At 39.9% G+C, this 25,369-nt stretch overlaps 2 protein-coding genes across 3 annotated transcripts in view; both read right to left on the bottom strand.

The window, feature by feature from the left end:
- rabgap1l (RAB GTPase activating protein 1-like) overlaps nt 1–25,369 on the bottom strand; it is a 97,781-nt gene that overhangs the window by 41,342 nt on the left and 31,070 nt on the right. For both annotated transcript variants that reach the window (XM_063891259.1, XM_063891260.1), the window contains exon 14: nt 207–320. In XM_063891259.1, the coding sequence (XP_063747329.1) occupies nt 207–320 (114 nt within the window). The remainder of the gene's footprint in view (nt 1–206; nt 321–25,369) is intronic.
- gpr52 (G protein-coupled receptor 52) lies at nt 18,127–25,346 on the bottom strand. Its single transcript, XM_063891264.1, has one exon. The coding sequence runs from the start codon at nt 23,313–23,315 to the stop codon at nt 22,197–22,199; it is 1,119 nt and encodes a 372-aa protein (XP_063747334.1). The 5' UTR covers nt 23,316–25,346; the 3' UTR covers nt 18,127–22,196.

The raw sequence follows: 25,369 nt of genomic DNA, 5'->3' as shown, positions 1-25,369 counted from the left end.
CAGATTTAAGTTATGATTGTTTTAACTGTTAATGACAGAGATGTTGTGCATATGATAAAATAAAACACAAGAGAAAAAACATACAATAGGAGTTAGAAAATGCACAGGTCTGATAAGATAAACTCTGGAGGCTTGTAAAAGTCCAAAGATAATAACTAATGACTCTTGTTCAGAGAGACTCCCCTTTCCTCAGTGTAATATCTCACCTTACAGATCTTGTACAGTGAATCCTGTCCATCTCCGTCAGAGTCCTTAAAGTAGTCGTGTGCGGGGAAGGTGCGGTGGATGTCCCGAGTGATGACACCTTCCTGAGCAGAGTCCTGCAACACACAGGGAAAACACGCTTTGGACATGTGACAAAACCAAATTCAGATACACAATGTGTTGAGTTGATATCCTGTTCATACGTGAAGGATGTGCACGTTTAGATATGGCTTATCCTGATTTATGCACTTTCTAAATGGATTCATGAGATGACAAGTACAGCAGAGAATTTTTCAACTGTCTTGACATTTACACTGATGCTCTTACATATCTTTATCTCGGTTTGTACTGTAGCTGTTTATATACAAAGAAAAAGAAGGCAATGTTAAATGTCATCGGCTGTATGAGTTCAAAGCTCTGATACAAAGCTATGTCACCGTGTTTGTTTGTGTGTATTAGTCCCGTTCCTCCTTCAACAGCACTCCCCAGACCTCAGTCTGAGGTCTAATCCACGGCCACTGCAGGGTTACCAGCACACACATAAACGCACACACACTCTTGCTTGTTTTCCTTACTCACATAAAAACACATAATGTACACACAAGGGCACTCTGTTGTTTACCCCTTCACTTTCTCTCACACACACACACACACACACACACACACACACACACACACACACACACACACACACACACACACACACACACACACACACACACACACACACACACACACACACACACACACACACACACACACACACACACACACACACACACACACACACACACACACACACACACACACACACACACACACAGTAAACACTACAGAAGACTGGCAGCACAGCACTCTCCAACACCTCAGTGTAAGCTGCAGATAAACCAACCCAGAGCCTGACTGGCCTTGATGTGTGTTTGTATATCAGAAAGAAAATGGGAGTGTTTGTTAGTGAGACATTTCTTGTCGTTTACGAAAATGAAATGAAATGAATTAAGGAACACTTTCTGCTACGCTTTGGTAGAGAAAGTTGCAGAATATAATGCTCCAGCAGTGAAAGGTGTTGTTCAGATGATGCCTTATTGCCCCGGTTTATTAGTGCAGGGAGATTCTCCACAGATGGACAAAAATGGCTAGCCAGGAGATGGCTTTTCCAACACTAAGGTCAGACATGATATTTACAGCTCAATCTGCAACTTCTTTCACTTTATATTGTTGTAGTTTTTAATTTGCCACTATATCTTCTTAGTTTGTGTTGTTGGACTGATTAGTTAATTGATTAATTGTTTCACCAAAATAACCGTTAGTTGCCAAAGGGTTTTGATTTAGGAAGAAATAGATAATGTGCTTCCAGTTTTCTTAAATTTCAATATTTGTTGGTTTTCCACTCTTTTATACTCTTCAGTTCTTCAGACAAAATGATTTAAACATCACAGGAGGCTCAATGAAACTGAGTCATATATTTTCAGAATTGTTAGCTTTTTTTATTGACCAAGCTACTTTAATTGATAAAAACAGTAACGACAGATTAATTGATAAACCAAATCATTGGCAGTTGCAGCTTTTTCTGCATTTTTCCTGTGTTTGAAATAATAACAAACACAGCTGTGTAAACAATACATTTAATTTACCACTACTGTACTTTTATATCGAACCATTAGCTACAGTTCACATTATTCCTTGTTTCACAATGTGATTTTTTATACGAGAGCAAATACACACGCAAAAATATTTAAGAGAAGCAGCTGGCGCAACTGTGTGTAATGCTTTAATGTGATTTGTAGTGTGGAGGTGGTATGTCGTTCTGTGTATTATGTGATGGAAATGGAACAAACAGTTTTACATTATGTGTGAGATTTCTTTTCTCAAGGGCGTCTTAACCTGACAGCAAAATAAATATTCCAAATCAGGCACAAAAGATGACTGACGAATAACGTCTTTAACTGTTAAATCCTATTTATTTCTGACACTTTGCTATGCAATTGTAAACTCAACATATTTTGGTTTTGAACTGAAGTGAAAAAGCTATCTGATGACATCACACTGGATTTTCTTTTCTTAAATGTCCGTCTCTTATTTCTCACATTTAATAAACTTAATGATTCATCGAGAAAAAATACTTATGTTAAAATGTATTCAAAACATTAACAAAAGACATCTTATATACACACTGCACCGACGAACAACCTCCCCAATAACCGTTTATAATTACTCAGATACTGAAAAAATGACTTGAAAACAATTATTGACTGATGATTAATAAATTACTTTTTATTAGTTAGCCCATCAATTACAAACGCAATTATAACACTGTAATTACCATGGCAACATCCGCAAGGACCAGCAAGAATCTGGTTGACGGTGAAAGTTGTAAACACTTTGATTTAATAAACCATGCATGTCTCTACTAATTAACAGCCTCATTTCTCAAAAAACACCAAAAAAAGAGGAGCGGACGTCCTCTACTCAGCGTAATTTGCTTCCTTGTCTTCCTGTATCCTTTCTTCCTCTTTTGCATTAACTTTCTCTCCATACTTCCTTTTATCCTACATTCTTAACTCTCATCTGCTCCCTTTTTCTACTTCCCCTTTGCTTCTTCTCTTACAGTTACATCTTTCCTCTCTTCCCTGTTAAGAAGCCTCTTTGATCCCGCTCATCTTCTATTCTATTTTCTACTTAATTTCCTTTCCTCCTCTCCTTACACCTCCATGTGTCCTCTTAAATATCTGCCTCTTCTACAACTATTAGTATAGGTAGACTTACATGGCCAGCTTTTTCTTCAACAGAGTTTCTTTACATTTCATGCATCGTATTCTCGTCTTGCTATTTATTTATAAAAACGTAGAGTCTTGCTTGGCTTGAGATCTAAAATAAACGTAATGTACACACACAGATACATGTGTTTATTTTGTGTAGTGTTTACTCAGCGAAGTGCAACGTTCCAATTATCATGCGGATTATTTCTTTTTTTAGTCAAATGAATTATTTCTAAATTATAATATCTCAACAATATCCTCATGAAACAGCACAGTGTTGCGCTCCTTTTTAAGGTTGTTCATTTAATAGTGTTGATGGAATATTTAACATTTTCTAAAAGGATGTGATATCATTATTTCATATTCTTCTCCAAAATCACTTTGTGGCACCACTTCTTCAAGGTTGTATTGTGTTTGAGTGCAACCCACATGTTTGTATAGTGAATCACAAAGGCGCAGCGGTCTTCTCCCTCACTTTCATTCCACCGTGGACTGTTCCTCACATTTACTGCAGACCTAATCTGATTAGTGTACAACCTTCTCATCCAAACAGTGAGAGTTAAATGCTGCTTTCTATGGAAGTGTGTGTGGATGTTGAAGCTGGCAGCTCTTTGATCTCTGCAGGGGCGCTGAGGTGTTCAGGAGGAACTGCAGCCTCATCAGCAGCATCAGTTCTCCGCCGCGGTGCCCCAGTTCAGCATCCGTGCAATACGCTGTACACCAGCTAATAAGGGCTCACTGATTCCTCACAGTTGCAGCTGTCAAACCCTCACCTTACAGCAGAAAGCTTAACAAGCTTAACCAATAACTTAACAAGCAACACAGTATCCAGGTCAGGGGACCCTGTGTGCACCCGGGTACTGTAACTAAGGATATTTTGAGTATTGTTATGGTGAATGGGGCATATCCAGATGTTTTTGCTTGATGCAATGGCTAGACTAGAGTATCCAACAAATCTTCCTATGAAACAGGGACCAAGCTTGATCCAGTGAATTAGAAAATTATACATCTAGGCTGTCAACTTCATCCAAAGGATTCCCTCACTGCCACAGGTAAATCAATGGCAAGTCGGTGGGATCTAGAAAGCCTTTTGCAGGGCATTTGTTTCCATAACAGACAGGAGTAGGAAAAGGACAGAGGATCTGTGGCTGCGATAAGTCCATGGTAAGAGAGGCAGCATCATATCTGAAGAGAACACAAGGCTATTCTTGACTTCAGGTAATCCTCTTAGCTTTCATGTTGCTCTTTCAGGGGCGGAAAAGTGGATGGCAGTTTGGGGTGTGATGATATATACAGCCGCTCACAGGATGGATTGTTGGATCCTTCCTGATTGGCAAAACCAGTACATGCAAATTTCAGTAAGCTGCTCCACGGGAGTGTGAAGGAAATCCTATAGAGCCTGTTAGACCGTAAAGCCAGTGTAAAGCAGAACGATATACACATATTTATGAGGGTATGCACTGGTCATGTGCACAGACAAATGCATTCAAACACACATGCAATCAACTTTCCCTGACCCACATGCACACCCCCTTTTCACCTGTGCACAAATTCACAGGAATATTACACGTCAGTGCGAACTCTCAGTATTTGCTGATGACAATAAACATACGGGGATTAAAACAGCATAAGCACAAGCAGGGGGATTCCATCAACACTGTCAAGTATTAGTCTGAACCACATGTACTGTGTGTGTGTGTGTGTGTGTGTGTGTGTGTGTGTGTGTGTGTGTGTGTGTGTGTGTGTGTGTGTGTGTGTGTGTGTGTGTGTGTGTGTGTGTGTGTGTATTTGTTGGTGTGTTCGTTCTGCAGTATTGTGTGAAACCGGCAGATTTATCCCCTGGTGGCTTTTAAACTAACTGACTGAAGGCGGAAAACAACACAAAAAAGGAGACTGACATAAGAGAGAAAGAGTGGGAGAAACAAAAAGCAAGGAGGGAAGAGAGAGACAGATCAAGACAGATAACAGAGAGAGAGACAGATGAAGACGGAGGCTGAGAAAGAAATACAGAGACAGAGAGAGCGAGAGAGCGAGAGAGAGAGAGAGAGAGAGAGAGAGAGAGAGAGAGAGAGAGAGAGAGAGTGGAGGGGGATACAGTATCTAAAAAGAGGGGAATGAGAGGCTTCCCCTAATTGTAGCCTGGGGGCTTGTTGGGCCGACAGTCCATTACTCTGCCCTCACCAACAGGTAACTTATTTAGCAAACGCATATAACAATAAAAAACTGCTGATGTGTCCAAACCTGCCCTCCCCCTCTCTACATTCAACAGCAATTAATTATATCTTACAGGCCTGACTGCTGACGAGGGTCAAACACTATAGCACCGAGAAGCTTCACCCCTGAGGTTGTATTAGAGACCTTTGTGAAGAGACAACCCTGTGCACTTATATTTTTCAGAGTCATTCTCTGATGTGCTGATGTCTTGTTATGTATGAAATATTAATGATTAAACGTTATCAATATTAAAGGGTGCTTCAAAATCATACTAGTGTATTGCATGGCTTGAGGAACTTTTAAACTTTACAGGTTAACAGTTCTTTCCCCGTTAGATGAGTCATGTCCTTCAAATAAAATCCATTAAAGGTTTAGACATTTCAGTCATTAGGTGCAATACATCGTTTGATCAATACTGTGATATGCGTTGATTTGACATTCAGTTTTGGACATTATGATATATATTCCATAGTGCTTTCTTTAACTGGTTTGACAGTAAAGTGATGTAATGGCTGGCTCGTTTACTGTCCTTCATCAGATATATTAATTAAAGGCAGGAAAAAAACAAAGCCCCCTGCTTGGTTGACTAATGAATGATCAACCATTTCACAACTGATTCAAGTTTGCTTTTATGTTTCTAAAATTGTAAATAAAGATTCTTGGGTGGCTGGGAAACATAAACTGTTTGACATCATTATGCTTGGCATTTGGATATTCTAAAGGGGAATTGTTTCTACTTTCCTAATAATACTTCAATAGATCATAGAATAATAAGATCTATTAAAAGGAAATCACTTTGAGTTACAGCGCTTAACAGAAGTGACCTTAAGAAAAGTCTCAACAGCAAACAAACAAAACAAAATTGACACAAACATTTTTTAAGATTCTAAACTGAATACTGGTTATACATGTTGTGTAAACCAACTGGGATAGTATATTTGTTTTAAAAATATCACCACTAGTCACAATATTTGAGAAAGAACATGTTTCATGGTTGGAAATAAACTGCTGCTATAATAGCGGAGGGTAGCAGTAAAAGGGCAGACCCTGGATGGGGGATATTTGAAATGTTAATCACTGCCTTGGGAACTGCACTTTAATTTATATTAAGCTTGAATGCAAAATAAGCTAACACCTGTCATTTGGTGATAAAAACAATTCATTCAGAAGCCAGTACAGCTGAGTGGACACCGGAGTCGCTGCATGTCAAGTGTCTCCTGCCGTCGACAGGTTTAGTCTTTTGTCCACTTATTGTTTACCATGCAGGCTATTAGGCCCGGTCAGATTCCTCCTGTCTCTAAAGAGGAAAGATGAAACCGGGGGACCTTCTGGGCTACTGGTCACTTATTTGAGGTTGACATTTGTGACAAATAATCTTGGTGAAATCTAGTCATGCTGCCCTGCTCAGAGTGTCCACAGTATCAGGTAGACAGGTCAAGTTTTTTTCCATTGAATGAATACCATGCTGTACCTACACTGGATCCACTAATACAGTATCCTGTGAAAAAGCGTATCAGGACTCAGTAAATCTGTTACTTAATAAGGTAACTTAATGCTGATTTGAGAGTTGCAACCCACACATCATTTTCAATCAAAGACACAAGTTAAGCACAAAAATGCAATAATGTCAGAAACATTATGGCGACACTTATGTGTGCTTCACTGCACCACAACATTTTACTTTAGAAGCATGAGTCACTCTGTCCATCAACTGAATCGTGTCCTTGAGAAAGATAATGAACCACCCACCTGCTCTTACATTACGAGTCTCTCTGAATAAAAGTGGTAGTTAACAGATTAAAATGAAAATATAGAATCTCAGAAGCAGGACCATCCTTCTCGTCTTTAGCCAGAGCAGTGAGCGCTTAAGTTACCCCTCTCTTCTGGCTGTGTTATGTAACTCCTGGGTGTGCAATGGGCCCACAGGGCTGGCTGGTGAGCCCCTCGACAGAAAGGCAGCCACGCTTTGCTAAACCGATGAGTCGGCTGGGTATATGCCGGGTTTAGGCAGCTGAACACTCAGAGACCAATAAGTCCTGAAGTGACAGCCCAGCCAATCAGAGAGGATACTGCTAGCGTTAAACCGCTGGAGGCAAACATGCAGACAGATTTCTGGGTACAAAGTCAAACTGTGTGTACAGAATAATTACACAGGAAGCACAGCTAGTGACAAAACCTAAATGTTTTACTTAGCAACTCCAGCAACTGCCTTTTGTAAGGAAACTGATTACTATGGATACTTGAAATATAATAATCAATACCAGTTAAATTCTCCACACACCCCATTGGGTAACATGGTGAAACCCTACACAAAACAATACATCTTCAACATGCACTTATTTACACTCCTTGCTAAATTGGAAATGGTCTCTCCCTTCATTGGGAAAGTTTATCGTCAACAACTTGGTAACAAAGCATCGGTTCTCGTGAGTTCCCTCTTGATCAGGGAATAAGATGTGTGTTTTGTCATAAGTGTCGTTATAGTTTACTGGTTTGCTTGTATATTGGATTACATGTTTGTTCCAACTTGTTCGCCCAATACTATGATAGAGGATTTTATTCTTTTAAACATCTAAAAAGTTCAAACATATTGCAGAAATATTACACTGGCTGCTACACAGTGGTGTAGCTGGCAGGCCCATGTACAGGGGCACAATTTGTTCTTTGGCCCCTTTATGCATGTCATCCCCTTTATCTCTTCTTGGTGAATCTAGAAACAACCACATTGGGAAGTTGCAATATATTGCGTTATCAAAATGGCACTCCAGCATTGTTTACTGTGTAAATATCAATACTATATTAGGTTGATTATATCTCTGGACAGCCACAAACAAAACCACATAATCCAACAATAGGGGGCTGCAGCAGTCTGCTGGGGCTTGAAGTGTTAGAGCTGAGTAAGCAGGGATCAGAGGTTCACTATAGCGTTAAACTAGCACAGGTTTCCGGACTGCAGCTACTGACAATGTCTTGTGCAAACATCCCTATATTTAGATTTTTTTACCCCATTCAAATTCAACTATACTGTGAGTTAATGAATCCACGACAATACCTTTTATTTATTTGAGTGCTACTATTGTCAGGGTATGAAAAAAACCATTATCATGTAACTAACACTCTCCACACAAAAAAAACAGTAATCAAATACTTTTAGCTTTGTTAACACTTTTCTGAGGCAGGTCTCACAGCAGGTTCACAGGGAAACACACCACTGAAGCTGTTGAGAGGAATCTTTGCATTCGTTTCTGTGTTACTTATTTCTTCACTGTCAAACCCATTTATTGATCCTATTTTCACTCGGAAGGCTCGCCCCCACCCCACCTTTCACCCTGGCAAAGTGGTGGATCAATTGAATGAATTTGTTGAGTTTGAATCCTTTCTCTCTGATGGGAATGAGAAAACAAAAGCAAGTGCGGCACCATCTGATTCTGGCTTCAGCATGAGTAGCGAGAGGTGTATTATGGGCCAATGCTTGAATACACAGGCAGTGATAAATCAGAAGGATGGTACCTCAAAGAGCATGTCTGTTGCAGAGCAGTGCCCTGAAGCTTGCAGACTCAAAGTGTACAAAATGCTAGGAAAAAAGTCTGCTTCCGTCTAAAGCAACATAATGTGTTCCATTATAGACAACAGAAACATTAGTAAAGAATGTAAAGCACAAATATGGAGAAAAGACTTAAAAAGGCAGAGAGAAGAGGCCTGGTGACACAAGAAGATATTGGTAGTCAAATGACTGACAGCCAGAATATTAGTTAGATTCATCTTTCTGATAGATGGCAGCTCCTTCAATGGAAGGCCAGAACCGACAGGCTGCGTTTTGAAATCTTACATAAACGACCAAAAAACAGAAAAGGAGGAAAGACGGGGGACTGTTTTTATAAACCCCCTGCTCTGATTTGATTTAAGGAATTATAATACATACAATTAAATCACTGTTTAATCTTTCACATACAATTATGTCACATTCACTTGTCTGTGATTTTGTATTGTACTTACATATGTCACTATCTTGCTTCTGCACTCTGCCTGGGTCCATCACATGTTTCATGTCTGCTGATTGCCTTTACACAGTAAAACAGGATCTCCCTCCGGTGGTACTACTACAACCGAACCGGTAAGCAGGAAGCCACTCAGGAAGCATGGGCCAAACTGTACCCTCCTGCAACTAAGCCTCCGAGCAGCATGACTTGATGCTCACTTGCAGTGAAGACTGATTAGACTATCAGGTTTTCCTAAGAAGATCAGTGCTGTTAAAGGAAAAACCTGTGATCTGCAAAGCTTACCTTGTGGAGGTAAATAAAATGCTTTCTAGGTAGCACAAGGTTCTGCAATTAATTTTCCCTGATGCACCTTAAAAATATGATTTTATGAAAAAACCCTGGCTGAATAAGGTAGTAAATATATCTTATTGTTATAAGAGATACTCTATTCGTCAATTAACGGCAAAATATTTTTTTTATGTGACAACTATTAAAACATGCCTGAGTATTGAGATTACAACTTCAAAAACAGGTCCCAAAATGCCTCAATACTGAGGAAATTGTACTACACAGCGAAAAAAAGACCTTTGTCTATTTGTTTTTTAGATTCTAAATAAAGGTGATAACTGTATGTCAGGCAGACACAGTTTGTATTATAATTTCAAAGTCTAGTCTTTGGTCATAACAAATTCAGACGGCTGGATGTAAAAATGGCTCCATACCTCTCTGCTCACACGTGACTTCCACAAACACTCTCCTAATTTCAGTGGGACAGTGAGATAATCTATTGTTGTGATATTCAGAGGACAGCAGCGCAGTAATTAAAAACCAGCTCCACTTGAGGCCTTTGTCCTTGGTTGCTGGCGAGGAAGTTTCTAGAGGCTTCCCTGGAGGGTTCAGGCTGAGGGGGGTGCAACAGCTGGCCCTCCTGGCAGATTGCTAATTCATCTGTCTCTGTATCGCTGCCGTGGCATTTTAATGGTCTGGCTGGTTCTGCATTTCAATAAGCACAGTTGGGATTGCAGCATCAGTGTTCAGACAGAAAGCAATTAGGTGGAATTTTTCCTTTTGCTTGCTGTGGAATAAGTGACAAGCATGCAGGTTGAAGAAAAACACTAGACAGATGAAGGGTAACAATAAAAACATTTTCTGAATACAGCTTTTTGATAAATAGGCATCCTGTCATAAGGTGATTAGATTCTTCAACATCTGGAATATTTGCTCTTTACTCAACAAACGTTTTTTACTACGACAAAAGTCAGTTTGTGTTGCAGTTAACCGGCATTTTGGGACAAAGAAACAGTTTTTGATGGTGGGTCAGAAAGAAAAGTTTTTAAAAGATATTGATTTGTATTTATGTATCAATTGATCAGACCACAATTAATGATATGCCAATGTTTCTCATTTCTGTTCAAATTGTAACCACTTCAGGTCCCAGTGACATTTCCCTTTGACCGACAAATTCTTATCAGCTCATCCTTGAATAGAACTAATAATTCTGCTACGTTTGATGACTTCCTCCTTTACTTCCTTCGGGTAAGAATCCAGCATATATGGCCACCGTCATCCGCAGCAACACACTGGTGGACCAAGTCAAAAAGTGTCAACAAAGACAATGATGCCACACGTTAAGGGGAAAAAAAGACAAAAACTAAACTTGACCTGATTCTACAAGTAGCCTACTTAAAGACTCCCAAACAGAAATTCAAAATTCAAATCTGAATCAAAACAAAACTGAGATAAACAAAGTCTGAATTGGCTAAGATAAAGTGATAAGAGACTTGACGAGGCTCAGACACAAATCGCCAAAATAGAAGGTAACAACACGCTTCTGAAAAATGCACATATGAAAATGTGCTAATATAATTGTAGTTTACATTGGATGGGGAAAAATGTGTGGCTGGAGCTCGGTGATACACCCTATTCTTTCCCTCTCTCTCTGTCTCTCGCTCACAAACACAAACACACCAACATAGATAGAGGTCATCGGATAGGATGCCTCACCCCTGACATTTTCTGTGTTTTTTTTACTAGAGGATATATGTTATGTCTCTGTTGTGTGGGGACAGAAGACCCTAGGGATGATAGAGGTCAGGGAGAGGTCTTGCGTATGGTAAGTAAGGTTTATGTGCAGATTGGTCTTTCAATCCTTTTCTTACTGGTGAACCTGTGACCCACATCTTCAAAATAAAAGCATAGTGAGAATGAATAATGAAGAGGCTGATGTTTTGGAGCCTATGTTAAAATCTATTTTAATTGCGCCCTATTTATAAACTTCAAATCAACTCTTGGATACCTTGCTGCTTCTTCACACTCGGTTTGGGGTTTCCATAGCGACACAGCGCCTCTTAATTCTTGATGTTCATTTGGAAAGAACCAGAAAGACAACAGAGACGCTCAACTGTAACCAGGGATGTGATGCTAGATGAGAAGTCACATCCCCCGTTATATACAGCACGTAGATACTGTAGACAGGAAGAGTACAGCTCACCACATGCATGTGCTGAATGGGTTTTAATTAATGCATCATTTAATTATTTTAGATATTGAATGACAAATGCAAAACTCAAGTAGCCTATGTTTTAAAAAGTGCACAGCGCATGCCAAGGCACATACATCTTCATACTGTAAAACCTTTCATAAACTTGGTAGTAAGCAATACACCCTCAAATAAGAGTCCCTAATTCTACTGTGAAGAATTTTCAAATGCAAAATGCAGTTAAATGAATGACAGTGAATCTTGATGAGTAAAGTCAGGATATCTGGCAGCTACTATATAGAGCCAAAACCGTTCTAGCAATCTTTTTCTTCCCCCTTGTTTTATTGTCTTCCATTGTCATTGTTGGTGGACCAACACTTATTTGTGGATAAGACTGATGGTGGGAATAAAGGGCAGTGGCTCAACTTAAGTTAAATAGGTTTTGGCTGGTTATGGTTATATTTGACACATTTTCTTAGAATATTATCACAACTGGACTCCTTAATGAATTCCGAATTGACTTACTGATTGACAGACTAACTGAAAGGCTTGAATAACAAACTGCTCACACTGCAATTTTTTGTTTTATTTATAAAAAAAAGTGTCAGTCCTACACACCCAACTTCCTGCAAAAGTAACAGTGGAGCAACAAACCATATGAATGATGGCCCGAGGCAAGCTGCTTGACCATCACTACTAGATAACTGACATACACAGACAGGTGTGCCACTATGGGAAACACTTCTTAAGGAGCGAGAAAGGGAGAGGAAGAGTAGAAGGGATGAAATATACTCAGGAGCCATGGGGGTAATTCAAATATCTAATAAAATGGTATTTAATTCAGCATAAATTCCCTGAGAAAGAATAGGAGAGGCTTAATTTACATTTACTGGCAGAACTCCAGTACCTGAGGTCTGCATGGATGTACAGAAAGAACAGGTTTGTCCTCTAAAGTCTGTCAAGGTGGTTAGCTTTGTTGTGTATGATTGAATCACTAGAGCAAGAACATTGGTGCAAATTATGCAAAATCTAATTTGTAAGGATGAATAGAAAATACATACAAAAGGAGAATTATTAGATGTTCCTTTATTACCGCAGAAAGAAAAGTGGATTGAAGTGTCTACAAAGCCAATACTTGAATGAACGCCTCTCCCAATAAAACCCTTTTCGAACAGGAGGAATAACGACTGCAGTTCAAAGTGCCAGCTGTGGCGAGCTCAATTGTTTGACAATTTTGACAGTGTAGGAGAAGAGAGAAAGAAACATCGCGGTTTGAGGCTGGACAAAACCAGAAATTAAAGCATTTTAAACGCACTAAAACATAACTATTATTAATCCAGCCTTTTCATCATCAGTACTTAAAGATCTCCTATTGTGCTATATTTTAACAATATATTGTAGGGCAATATCTATACAAAACATGTCTGTGAAGTGTTTTGCTGAAAATACCAAAAAGATCCCCCATTGTAGCATACCTCATACCCCTCTATTTCAACCTGAAGTGCTGATTCTGTGAAGTCGCTTTAAATTTGAGCTGAGCTGAAGCTGACCACGCCCCTTTGCAGCGTCATACAACTCTCTGTCTAAAGAGAGAAGTTTCTAACGGAGAAACTCAGCTAAACGCTCCCGTGATTTAACAAATTATATTATGTTCAAAACCACATCAAGCATTATTTCTGAAACACTTATTTTCTCAGTGTTTACCACTAGAATAGTGACATAATATGTACAATACAACTCTAAGTCCCTCCTGAAGACATCCTGCACAGAGACACAGAGGTGCTGCGGAGGGGATTCAGCTTGCGACTGTATATGGGGACGTTAGGTTGGGACGTGTCACGTGGGCGAGACGTTGCCAGGAGTTCAATGTAAAGCCAGCCCAAATTTCGGTTATGATGTCATAACCGAAGCAAATCTGGATTAGCTCGTTTGTACCCCTACTTTTAGAGATGCGGGTAAGGAGGGTTGTATTTTCTGACACTTTGTGAGTCTCCTTACACACCGGGGACACATATTAATGTATAAAACACATTAAAAAAGTGCTTTTTGCATAATAGGGGACCTTTAAAGAGTTGCGAGAAATGTTTAATAATTCAAGTTCATGGTTCAGAAATAACTTCGCATGTCACAAACAACGTGAACTCATTTATTTAGTTTCAAACAGCAGGAAATTAACCATGAATACCTCATAAGCATTAACTGATTTTGATGAACTACATTTTATTATGACAATTTTATTTTGAAATGTAATTGATTACAGGTGATAAAAACCAGTTTTTAATATCAAAGCTCTTAACATTGACATATTTCTAATTGACAAGGTTCTGCCTATAAAAAAAACGTAATTTAAAAGTGTCTTTAAATGAATTTGTGGTAAGTTTGGCTCTTTTGCTGAACCTTTTTAATCTTAATGGACCCTAATATGGATTTAAATGATGGCCATACTGACCTAGTTCCTGAAAACTTCCTGTAGTAAAATATTCAGTGCTTCTGACAATGAGGCATGGGGAGATTGGAAATGTGGAGGAGAGGTGGTACCGTAGATCACTGATGACAGTTTATCAATCACGGGTTGAATGATCATTACAGGGGTTCCACTTTACCAATAACTAGATATCCAGCCAATCTATCTATATTTATTTTCTGTCAGCATCTCAACCAATGTTTAATTTCTCTATTTTACCTTTTAAATATTTGATACCTATAAGTCTTTAAGCTTTCATATATAAATATCCTGAGTATAATTGAGTTCAAATGTATTAAAAAGTTGCTGTCAGATATACAGCCTTTACAGTACTTTATAACTGGTCCTATACATGCTTTTATATTGTACACATTTGATGCTGATACCCTCTCGACGTCTCTGGTTTGAGCACACAAAGGGATCTTGAAAGGCTTCTGAGTGTGCTAAAGTGAGAGCGGGCGCAGCAGGCTAGCAGCAGGGCCCAGTTCAAGATGGGGGCTGGCATTTACTGTCTCTCGCAGCCTGACTCAAAAGACAACAGTTTGCAGTGATTCATATAAAACTCCTGTTTATCTGGAAAGCTCTTTGAGATTTGATAGCTAGTCTTAGTTATTTTATGCATGTCCTTTTTTAAGAACATCTCTACAACAAAAGGTGGCGATTGCTAAATGAGCATGACCCCATGGCAACATGGCAACATTAATGGGAAATACGCATTACTAATAACAAATATTGTTCTCTTTAAGGTGAAATGGCCAACACAAAAAATATTCCTTAAAAAAAGAGGTAAGTATCCATGTTATTACCATAATAAAACATGTCTGACCAAGGAGATAAAAGCATCACCTGCTAAATCAGCAACATGGCCAAAGTGGTCCCATCACCACTCAGGCCAAATAACAACCCTGACCTGGTTTTAATAGCTGCCGATGGCTATAAAGACAAGGTGCTCAAGGAAGAGGTGGGATTTCAAATAGTGGTTTTCTAAGTTGCATTGTCAGTTGTACTCAAGACAAGAAAGATAATGCAACAGAGAATAAAAGTGCAATAAGCAGAAAATTGCAGAAACTGACTTCAGACTGAAAGTGGAATGCTGAATGCCCCTTGCAACCAATGAGAACATTTGGTAAAGTCGAAGCACTTGGAGACGATGGAAGAGAAAGCTCTCAGTCAAATGGCAACTGATGGAGAGAAAGTCTGCCTAAGGCAATCATCGAGTCCAAAGGTGAAATGGAAGTGCTGAACTCTAAAAAGCAGCTGATGATGACATTTTCCAATGTTCCTATCCAGGGAATCCAGCAATGAGTGGGCCAGTAAGTGTTCCGTTTATTGCTCTGGGGCTCTTTGACGGGATGCAAGTCCACTATGGGGATTGAACCTGCAACCATTTTGTCTCTGGGTGGACAGTGTAACCTTTTTAGCAACAATGGCGATTAGAGATTGTAACATTTAGAACACAATAGATACCATGTGGTTAAAATGTCAAGTGCCGACCAAAGGCTCTGCTGAGAGGCTCTCACAGTATTTTTATGAAGCTGTGGAAACTTACGACTGTATCATTATGTACTTCTATTACTTACCTAATTTACAATGCTCTATAGCTAACTCATAATAAACAGTCGACATAATCAGCGTCGACTGTTTATTATGAAAACGGGAGTAAAGAAATGGTACTGACCTAAACACATTTCATTTATTTTCAAGAGATGTTGATTGCAACCAACTGAATTAAACAGCAGATTATGAATGCATGAAATGAGATGTGAAATGGCATAATTAGGGCACTTCCTGTTATATTTCCTTAATCTCATACCCCTAAAGGGACAATTGAACATTATGATTAACAATAAAACTTGTAAGGAAGATTGCTTGAAATGACGGATTTTATATTTCGTTTGGTAAACTGATATCGTTTAAGTAATGGACACTCCAGAGGATAATGTATACATCTGGGTGGTGATGATATCCTCAGCATGTCAGTCCACCACTTTTCTCCAGAAAAACAAAATCTTAACTATTATATTTAATACCAGGACATTTTATTCAGATATTCACGGTCCTCTGAGCGTAAATCCTACTGACCCTTTGCACTGACTTGTGACTTTATCTTGTAGCACCAAACTTAGGATGAAATGTGTGTTTTTAAGTGAAATGTCCCCAACTGGGAAGAATTGCCCTGGCATTTGGATCATCCATTCAGCTGAAAGCACCAATGTACCCAAGAGCCACTACACCGTTATGGTCATCCTCAGCCTTAGTCATGTTAATGGATAAATACATGTTTAACACCGCACATTACAAACTGTAAATGCACACAATCAGCTGATCCTAGATCAACACCTGTCAGCTATCGGGACACAGTCGCAGCCTGCATGTACGTTATCGAAGCCTGACTGATGCCATGCAAGATATATGAGGGTGTGTTCGTGTGTGGATTCATGAGTGTGTCCTCCTTATGCCATCAAAGACTTTCGTTGGGCACCGCAAGCCTCCACCATTAGCAAAGAGTGGCAGGAACTGGCTTCCCCTCCAATTACGACTTTCCCGCCTCAAAAGGACCGTCAGGTGGTCTTTTCTCAATCAGGACGGAAGAGTCGGAGGAAAGTGGCAGGATGGAAGGGGAAAAAGGAAGTGAGGCGAATGCTGCCATTTATGGAAATAAAAGGGAATTCCTGATATAGTGTTGCCCATGAATATGGAGTGGGCCTGGGCCGGAAAGCTGCTTGTGCTTTGGCTGGTTAGTGTGGATGAAATTCTTTCTGGTAGGAGGAACAAATACAGATTTTAGTTCCAAATCTAGGCATCAAACACGCAAAGGAATTGGCTCTTAAAATAGGTTTCTGGCATAATTTACATGAACACAACATAAAATGAGTCAACACTGTATATTAGAATGTGTATAAAGCTTTAAGCCATATAACAACTTTATTTAATGCAATGAGAATGTGTCATACTCGTAAAAAAATGTGTTCTTTAAGGACATAAAATAACAACAGTTCTTAAGTGCTTCGTTATTAACACACTCAATCTTTTTTTGTGAAGTAAAATGGGTGTAGACATACATTTAGTATTTTCATTTTGTTTGTTTGAAATGAATGAATGTAAAACTGCATATATTGTACTAATCATCATTTTTCCCGCTTATTATCTCTCTCTTGCTTCTTCACTAATGCAGTCTTCCTCGGACCTCCTTTTCCATTTTTTCCATCATCTACTCTATTCATAGAGGCAGTCTACTTATCTTGCCATCCTTTCCATTTCAGTTCCTTTTCAAGATCGTGGGTTCAATGTTCTTCAAATATCACCTTCCCTCTTCTTTTGCTCGTCCCTCCGCTAAGCTTCTCGGAGAAGACTGTGGGGTTATGGCCAGTTCAAACCTTGTCCGCAGACTAAGGGTTGAGTTTATGAATTTCAAAGGCCAAATCAAGACCAGAAAAAGGGATCAGACTCTATAATGAGGACACTGTTCACACAGAAAGATGACATGATGGTGTTCATTAACTCCCAATGGCACTAAAGGAAAGGCTACCCTGCTGCAGATTTGGTACCGAGCAAATGTCACTTGATCAGCCATCTGCTGGCTCAGAGTTACAAGTCTCGCATTGCTCGTAGCTGATCTCCAGTAACCATCAGATACAATTACAGACCAACTGTCGGAGTTCTTTTGTGAAACTACATGGTGGCAATCTTCATTCAGTATTCTTGGTCTGAAATGTACTACAATTCAAAACTAACTGGTGCTCGATATCCAACAATCTTGCTCAAGGGCCCCTGAATAATGTTTGAGGAGGCAGGCATTGGCTTACTGCACTGAACCCTGTCAAGCTTAGGGACTCAAACTGAAAGCCACACAGGAATACACCCACATCTCGATCTTCCTTACTATAAGATAGGTGCAGAGAGAAGGAAAGTAGTGAGAGGTTAACTGGTTATGGATGAAAGCTGACAAATTGGTGATTGTTGTTACAGGAACACAAACAACAACAAAAGAAAGCTAAACAAGTTTTAATTTCTACTATTTTCAACTTTATTGGGTTGGTAGCAACAACAAAACCATGTTTTTTCACAAAATTTTGAAAATAAAAAAATAGATACTATGTAATTTAACACACTCTGCCTCCTATTAAAACATCAGCAGCTTAGTTGATTTAACACAAATGGTGTGCCATACCTTTGACATAATTTGTCAGATTTTTTTTGGCTGTACAGCAGAATAAAAACAGATTCACACACTTTACATACAGTATACTCATATACAGTATAATGTGTAAAGTTTTAAACATAACTTAATAAATAAATACATATTATTCTTTAATTAATAAAACTATTCTTTTACTAAAAGCCCAGATGAATGCACTTGAAAATAAGATCACTTGTTTGAACAAGATAACAGTTAATTTTTCTACCACTCAAGTTTGGTCATTGTAATATAGACACATATAAACAATTTATTTTTTAGATATTCATTCATTGGCTCTTGGATTTGTGAAAATTTGAGCCAAGACACACGTTTTACATTACCCGCTACAAAAAAGCCCACCAAAGGAATGCATATTTGTGCAACTTCTGACTATTATCTTCACTTGAATATATGCTGACTTTTACATTATATGGTAACGACAGAGCAATTTTTTTAGGCTATTACTGAACGTTGTTTTCTTCTGCGTTATATGTTGTTGTGTGTCACCATATTGTGAAGGTAATATAGCATTAATTCAGATCCTATACATTTCTTCTAATACCCAACTGCACTATGCTCCAAAGAAGCACCAAAAACACAAGCTATCAAAATAAAAAGAATCGCACGTTCAGTATTTGACACGGCTCTGCTGTACTTCCCTACTGCTATTCCTCATATGTGCCAGGTCATATGGCTATACAAGGGAATTCACAAGACACATCTGATGTCTATTGTATACATCATATAGTGGAATATTAACCCATTTGAAGGAAGTCTGTGATAAATGAGTGACTTGACCCATTCTTGGTTAAACCCATTTGAATTATCAATCATGTAAATGAAATCCAACAACAACAATGTCACTTTAGATGTGTACACAGTCCAACCTTATGTTCATGTAGCTGGAAACTGAAAAGGTACAGCATGTTTATGTGCCAGTGATTACTTGCCAACATGTTTTTTTCACTTTAACTACAAAATACATCTTTAGGCACGTATACAGAATAATCTGTAATGCATCAAAGCTGCATAAAGCAATATTTGTTATACTAACACTGAATCAAATAAATCTTGGTTATGTTAAAGGGTGATGAATGTTGATGAATCAACTCCCCATACTGCTGCTTTCCAAAGATTTGGTCGTTTTGTTGTCTGAGCCAACAAAACTGAAACAACAACAGAACAGACCATGGGCAGCCACTCCCAGCAAATTATTATTCAAGTTGACCGTAGTGTACCTGCCTCAAGCAAATTGCATAAAGACAAAGCAAACAAATGGCTAGTAAAGAAGAAGAGCATATGGATAACCCAAAAGAGATTTTTCTCTTGGTGATAATTGGTTTTTCCAACCTTAGCTTTTAAAACAATATTGTACTTACATTCGTCAGATACTTTCCCTGGTGTTTCCTTAGTTTTGTCGCCCAATTAATGTAGTTTTAAAATTAGGAATGACTTACGCAGGCTATTCAGCAGCATAGAATGCAGTTACAACATAAATGGGCTAGGTCTGCTGCGTCACTTGAGTTTCAATCTTGAACAAATACAAGCAAGGCGTAAACCACGGATGACAATACTATGGGATCAATGACGATATTTAGTACAAGTTCTTGGCCATAGCACTTGGCTTTATTCTTGTGAATTTCATAATTCTTTGACACTAATCAAATGGGAATATACATTGACTTGACTGACTATGCTAAAGTGCTGTAGCAAGGACTAGAGTCGTAACCAGTGGCAGTTTTTGGGTTGTTTTAAAAGCCCGCATCATCTGCACTTTGTGTATAAAAAGCCCCAGATTGGGGAACAGTCTTGAGATTTAACTGGTCAGAAGTGGGCAGAGTAAAAGAACATATAAGTCATCCTCAAGCAGAATAGAGTTAACTACTCTATGTATCTCCTTCAAACAATCCATTTACGGACTCCATTTGTAACACCTTTTCGCTGCCCTTCAGAGTTTAGTCATCTGTTGAAAAGAAAATTCAACAAGCCAAAATGTACAGATTGATTGCCACTTAGATTTCACCCTGTAGAAAGTGCACACTTTATACTGTGGTTGTTCACAAATGCATTGACAAGTATCTACATTTAGGGGGCAGAAAGTGTTTTGTTGTTAGTTTTTTAATCAGAAAGTGCCTTGGTGCAGCAAAAAGAGACTACAATTTAAAAGTAATGAGAAATGTTGGGGAAAAATCGTTCACATCACATTAAACTGAGCCCCTGTCCACAACTTTTAGGAAATACAATTCAATATCACTTATCATAGTTATCGCTGCTAATGCAACACCCAAAACCAGTCATATTCAGGTTTACACAGCCTCTACGATCACTTTACTTACCTATGCTAAAGTGACTTTTGTGAGTTTGATTAAAGCAAAACCCAGGAGGTGCATCTAATAATACATCCTCAATTCAAAACTGAATTACAGAATTCAGTTTTGAAACTAAATCTCTTGCATTATAAATAATAATGTAAATTCAAAGTAAGGCAGTTCCATTTAGCCAATGTTCTTCGTTCACTATCCAGTATACGTGGCTCTGTATAAACAAGGTGGGATTTCATATTTATTTGCTTGTTAGAAATGGCCATCAGGAGCGCTCATGCATCCAACTGTTAGCAGAATACTCATAACACAGCCCTATCAGGAATGCCACACAAGCGGTGGGAATGCTGTCGCTGTTGTGCTATTTCATAAGCGCAAAGGGGGACCTTGTTCACTACTTACAATATAAAGGTTTCAGTGTCAAACAGTCACATCCTATGTGTCTGAATTTCTGAAAATAAGGTGCTTTTAAGAAGGGTTACACTAATCAATTGGTAACCAACTAATATCAGCTAATACTCAAATTAGTAAATAATAAACACAGCATCTGTTAAGAATCTGACGTTCAAACTACAGCAGTAAAATACGGGTTGAATGTTATGATAATTTGATGTCAATAAATGCAAGTAACCATTTTAAATCAATTGAAAACTTTACGTATTTCTCATTGTGGGGATTTTTACGTTATTTAGAGGGTTTCTTTATGCCTTATGGTTTGTTTGTTTTTTTGCATTACTTAGTAAGGGTGTAATTCTGGGATGTATGGTTTGCCGAACTACAGTGGCATATTACACAACGTGACCATATCAAAACTGTCAAATTGATGATTGGCTAAACACAAAAAAGTGTCAGTTGACCATTAAATCCTGAACTTTTTGCTTACCTCTTCAGTTCACTTGCACGTCATGTGTACAGATTAAACACTTTTTTTTTTTAGCAGAAATGGACTGCCCACTATCCTCTACCAAACAGTCGAGGCCATACGCTAACTGTTGTCATAGCTGTCATTGTCACTGTGTTTCTACAGTTAAAAAGTCAATTTTTTACAACCTTTAAAAAGGAGAGCAAGTACATGTAGGTTATCTAGTCTCAGCTAATGACAATCCAAATGGAAGTTTTATCTAATTCACAACCACTAACCAACTGCAACTGAAACAGTAGTATCACATTTGGTGTCTGAGGAGATATTTGCAAATCTTTTAAAGTTAACAGTTTTGTCTTCCCACTATAGTATGTCTGACCTGGCTGATGACATACAATGAGATGTAAAGGCTAAGAAAGCATAGGGGAGACTATTTTCTATATGATCTAGAGCCAAGGTACATACAACAGAATAAAAAGCCATCATAGATTGCTATCTCTTTAAATCTCTGTTTAGACGCTGCACAGATATGCTTGAAAAGCTTGTAATGCAAATAAACATTGTTTTCGTGACGAAGGCAATGTCAATGGTGTCAGCTGACAGGCTTATACAACAGAAATTGTTTTCTGTTAGGTAAGCCGTGCCAATGTTACTGAAGGTAACTAGCTTGGTCATAGTTATGTTCCCCACTCATAGATTCCAGCAATATTGTCATCCTGAAAAAGTCATCCCTTCAGATGGAGCATGAGTTTGCCCTTTTCCTTGGTTTAGGCTCCCCAAAGTCCCTGTCATCTGCCGCACAGTGGCTAAAGGAGCACATTGTTTGCGAGAGTCTACGCATGCCTAGGCGGAACACACTATTAGACAGGCTGTAGATGACACAGTTGCAAAAGCTGTTGCTAATGGCTAGCCAGGTGGTGATGAAGGAGAGGGCAGGGCTATCCAGCACATGGGAGCTCTCAAGTAAGAAGTAAATTATGTAGGGCAGCCATAGCATGTAGAAAACGCTGGTGATACGGAACAGCACCATTGCGTATCGCCGGTCTGGTCCATGCCCTCCTTGATGGCCACCGCCACCCCCTTCAACTGTCTCCATCTCCTGGCTTGGGAAACGAGCCCGCCTTTCACTGATATCCCTGTTGTGCTGCTGGCAAATGCGAAAGATATGGTAATAGGTAAAACAAACCACAAGTGCAGCAGGCGCATAGAGCAAACACACCACAAAGCCTGTAAAGAGGGCAGAGGTGGGCCAAGAGTGAGCGCACCACTCAAAAATGTCCCCATGATAGCCTGGCTTACCCCAACCAAAGAAGGAGGGCAAGAAAACCAGGCTGGAGTAGACCCAGATAAGAGTGATGCAGCCTCGTAGCCGGCATGGTGTCACCAGCTGGTTGTAAGACAGTGGTTTTGTTATGGCCAGGTAGCGGTCCACGCTGATGCAAGCCAAGCAGGCCATCGAAACACTCTTCAGAACAGAGATGACGTAGCTAAAGACCTGGCATGTTATGGGCTCCTGGACACCTGCTGGGTAGTGGAGCAGCGATAGGGTGGGAACCAGGCAGCTAAGACCCACCAGCAGGTCAGCATAGGCCATCGTCTGGATGAAGTAGCTGGTGGTGTAGTGGTGTAACAAAGGGGCACAATGGAACACAAAGATCACCGTCAGGTTCCCTGCAATGATGAGCACGGTTAGGAGTACAATGACAGCAGTCTCCAGGACACAAGCCTCCAGGCCTTCGTTCAGCCCCCAGCCCAAGGGACAAGAGTGGTTGGCGGCCCTTCCAGGAAAGAAGTCTCCATGACTGCTGTTGGCAGAGAGCAACGGGTCGGTTATCAGTTCAGACTGGTTCATTGTTCTGGGTGCTATCCAGGTGGGTCAGGATTGTGGTGTGTCACCCATAAGACAGCTGGCCTGAAACTGGAGAACTGCCTGCCCCCACCACGATATACGCCGGGTGTCTGCAGCCTTCTTCAGTTAACAGAGCTCAATACTCCCTGTAACACACTCACTCTCCTTTTCACCTTCCTCTCACATAGCTGTCTCAATCAAATGAACACTGAATAGAGAAAAATCAATACTGCCTCTGGGAGGGTAGGACAACCCGTTTAGCTCTCCTTTTCCAATCACTCATGGTTAGTGAAAGCAGTGGGTGGGTATCAGTCGGGAGTAGAGAGAAAAAACAACTGTATTCCTTAGTAAACCAGGGTAGCAGGAAAGTGTTGTGACCAGCATCTATCCCAAAGGCGAGTTTCCCTGCTGTTTTGCCTGCCAGTCTGTGGCCTCAGCTCCTGATCCTAATGAGGGTTGCCACCGGGAGGCTGAGGGCATAAGCTGTCCACACAAGGGCAGAGAGCGCAGAAGATGAGGGGGAGGACAACATTCGACGAGGTTAAAGCATGAAGCAAAGCACAATGCTCCCTGCTCTTCACAAATCCTCACAGGAGATAAAATACATAAGAAGCATTTGGCTCCTATTTCACTCCAGGAGATCAGATGAAATGTTCAGAAACCTTTAAAATAGAGTTTTTAGGCAACCATTGCTAAGAGAAAAAAGCTTCTTAGGAGTCTCTCTTTGTCCATACCAAAGTTTGGAAAAGAATATAACATCCATCTCTGCAAATCAATTTGATCCAAACTTCCTCTGTGCCATTGGTGCCGGTGTGTTTACAATGTAACAGCAGGCTTCCCCTTATTTTGGTGGTCCTCTGGTCAGTGTCTGGAGCCCATGCATGCCCAGCTTTTGTCTGAATCAAAACACAGACACAGGCTAGAACAACATGGGGATCTCCGCAGGAGATAATGTCACAGCTCTCTCTGCACACACAGCGCCAGGGGGAAAATGTGTATACACGGCATCCCTAGGCAGAATGTGGGGAAAACCAAGCGCTTTAAAATGTCTGGATGAGTTTGGCTATTAAAGTGATTTAAGGTTTAAATTCCAAACTTGCCTCTCAGTGTTCTGGACTGCAAGTCGCGAATGAAAAACAAACGAAAAAGTCCAGTAGCTGATGAAAGTGTTGAATGCAATAGTCCCATGCAGGCAGGTGGAAGGACTCTCCTGGAGCAATGAGAGGCCAGCTGAATAGCTCAGCGCTCCTCTCACTTCGACTCCTTAGCAATCCTGTAGCAGACACTTGCAGAGAGGGGTGTGAGGATCAATAGGCAATCCACCTATTTATCCCATGAAGAGTAACTTGCATTTTTGTTATGACATTTTTATGCATTTGCAGGCAACACCACCTCTGGTGCATCATGTCACCATAGATTTTCTAACTTGCTTTTGTCCTTAATGTATGTGCTCTGTTTGGTTGTAAAGGTATGGGATCCTACAACTCCTCTCTCAGTATGTCTGTCGCCCTGAACAAAACACTGGTAGCGCAACAAAAGGGAATCCACTCTAGCAGCACAAAGAAAATACCAAGTCCCATTCGGAGTCCCAGTTTCAAGCACTGTCCTCTGCAAACGTCCCCTTTTTATTTCCAATAATCAGGACAGCCCACGATTTTAATAAATAAATCCTTAGATCCTGGCATACAGAAAGAGATGAATGCAATACATCTGTCAAAAGCAGCAAGTAAAAAGCAAGAAAAAAAAGATGAGGGCGCTGATGAAAATGAGTTAAATCTGCAGCGAGGGAAGCGAGGGGACGAAGAGTCCCTCAGCCCTGGTGCAGTGAGAAGGAGAGATGCTGTGACTGGCTTACACGTCTCCCTCCCTCTCCACACAATCTCTCTAGCTTGCACACTCAGCCTCTCTCTCTTTCCACACGCACACATAGTCAGAACACACACACATGAACCCTCTTTCTCGCTTTCTCTCCCTGAGCTTCTCGCTCATTGCCCCGCCTCCTCCCATCCCAGCTGCACCTGAGGCTCCCTGCCACATTATTCCGTCTCTCACACTGG

Source organism: Eleginops maclovinus, chromosome 9, assembly GCF_036324505.1.
Source record: "Eleginops maclovinus isolate JMC-PN-2008 ecotype Puerto Natales chromosome 9, JC_Emac_rtc_rv5, whole genome shotgun sequence".
In the NCBI taxonomy this organism is placed as follows: domain Eukaryota; kingdom Metazoa; phylum Chordata; class Actinopteri; order Perciformes; family Eleginopidae; genus Eleginops; species Eleginops maclovinus.
The sequence above is the reverse complement of the archived record's forward strand: the minus strand, read 5'-3'. Positions and strand labels throughout refer to the sequence as shown.

What these genes read in the sequence shown, in the direction of transcription:
- gpr52 (XM_063891264.1), bottom strand. Translation starts at nt 23,315, where the DNA reads ATGAACCAGTCTGAACTGATAACCGACCCGTTGCTCTCTGCCAACAGC.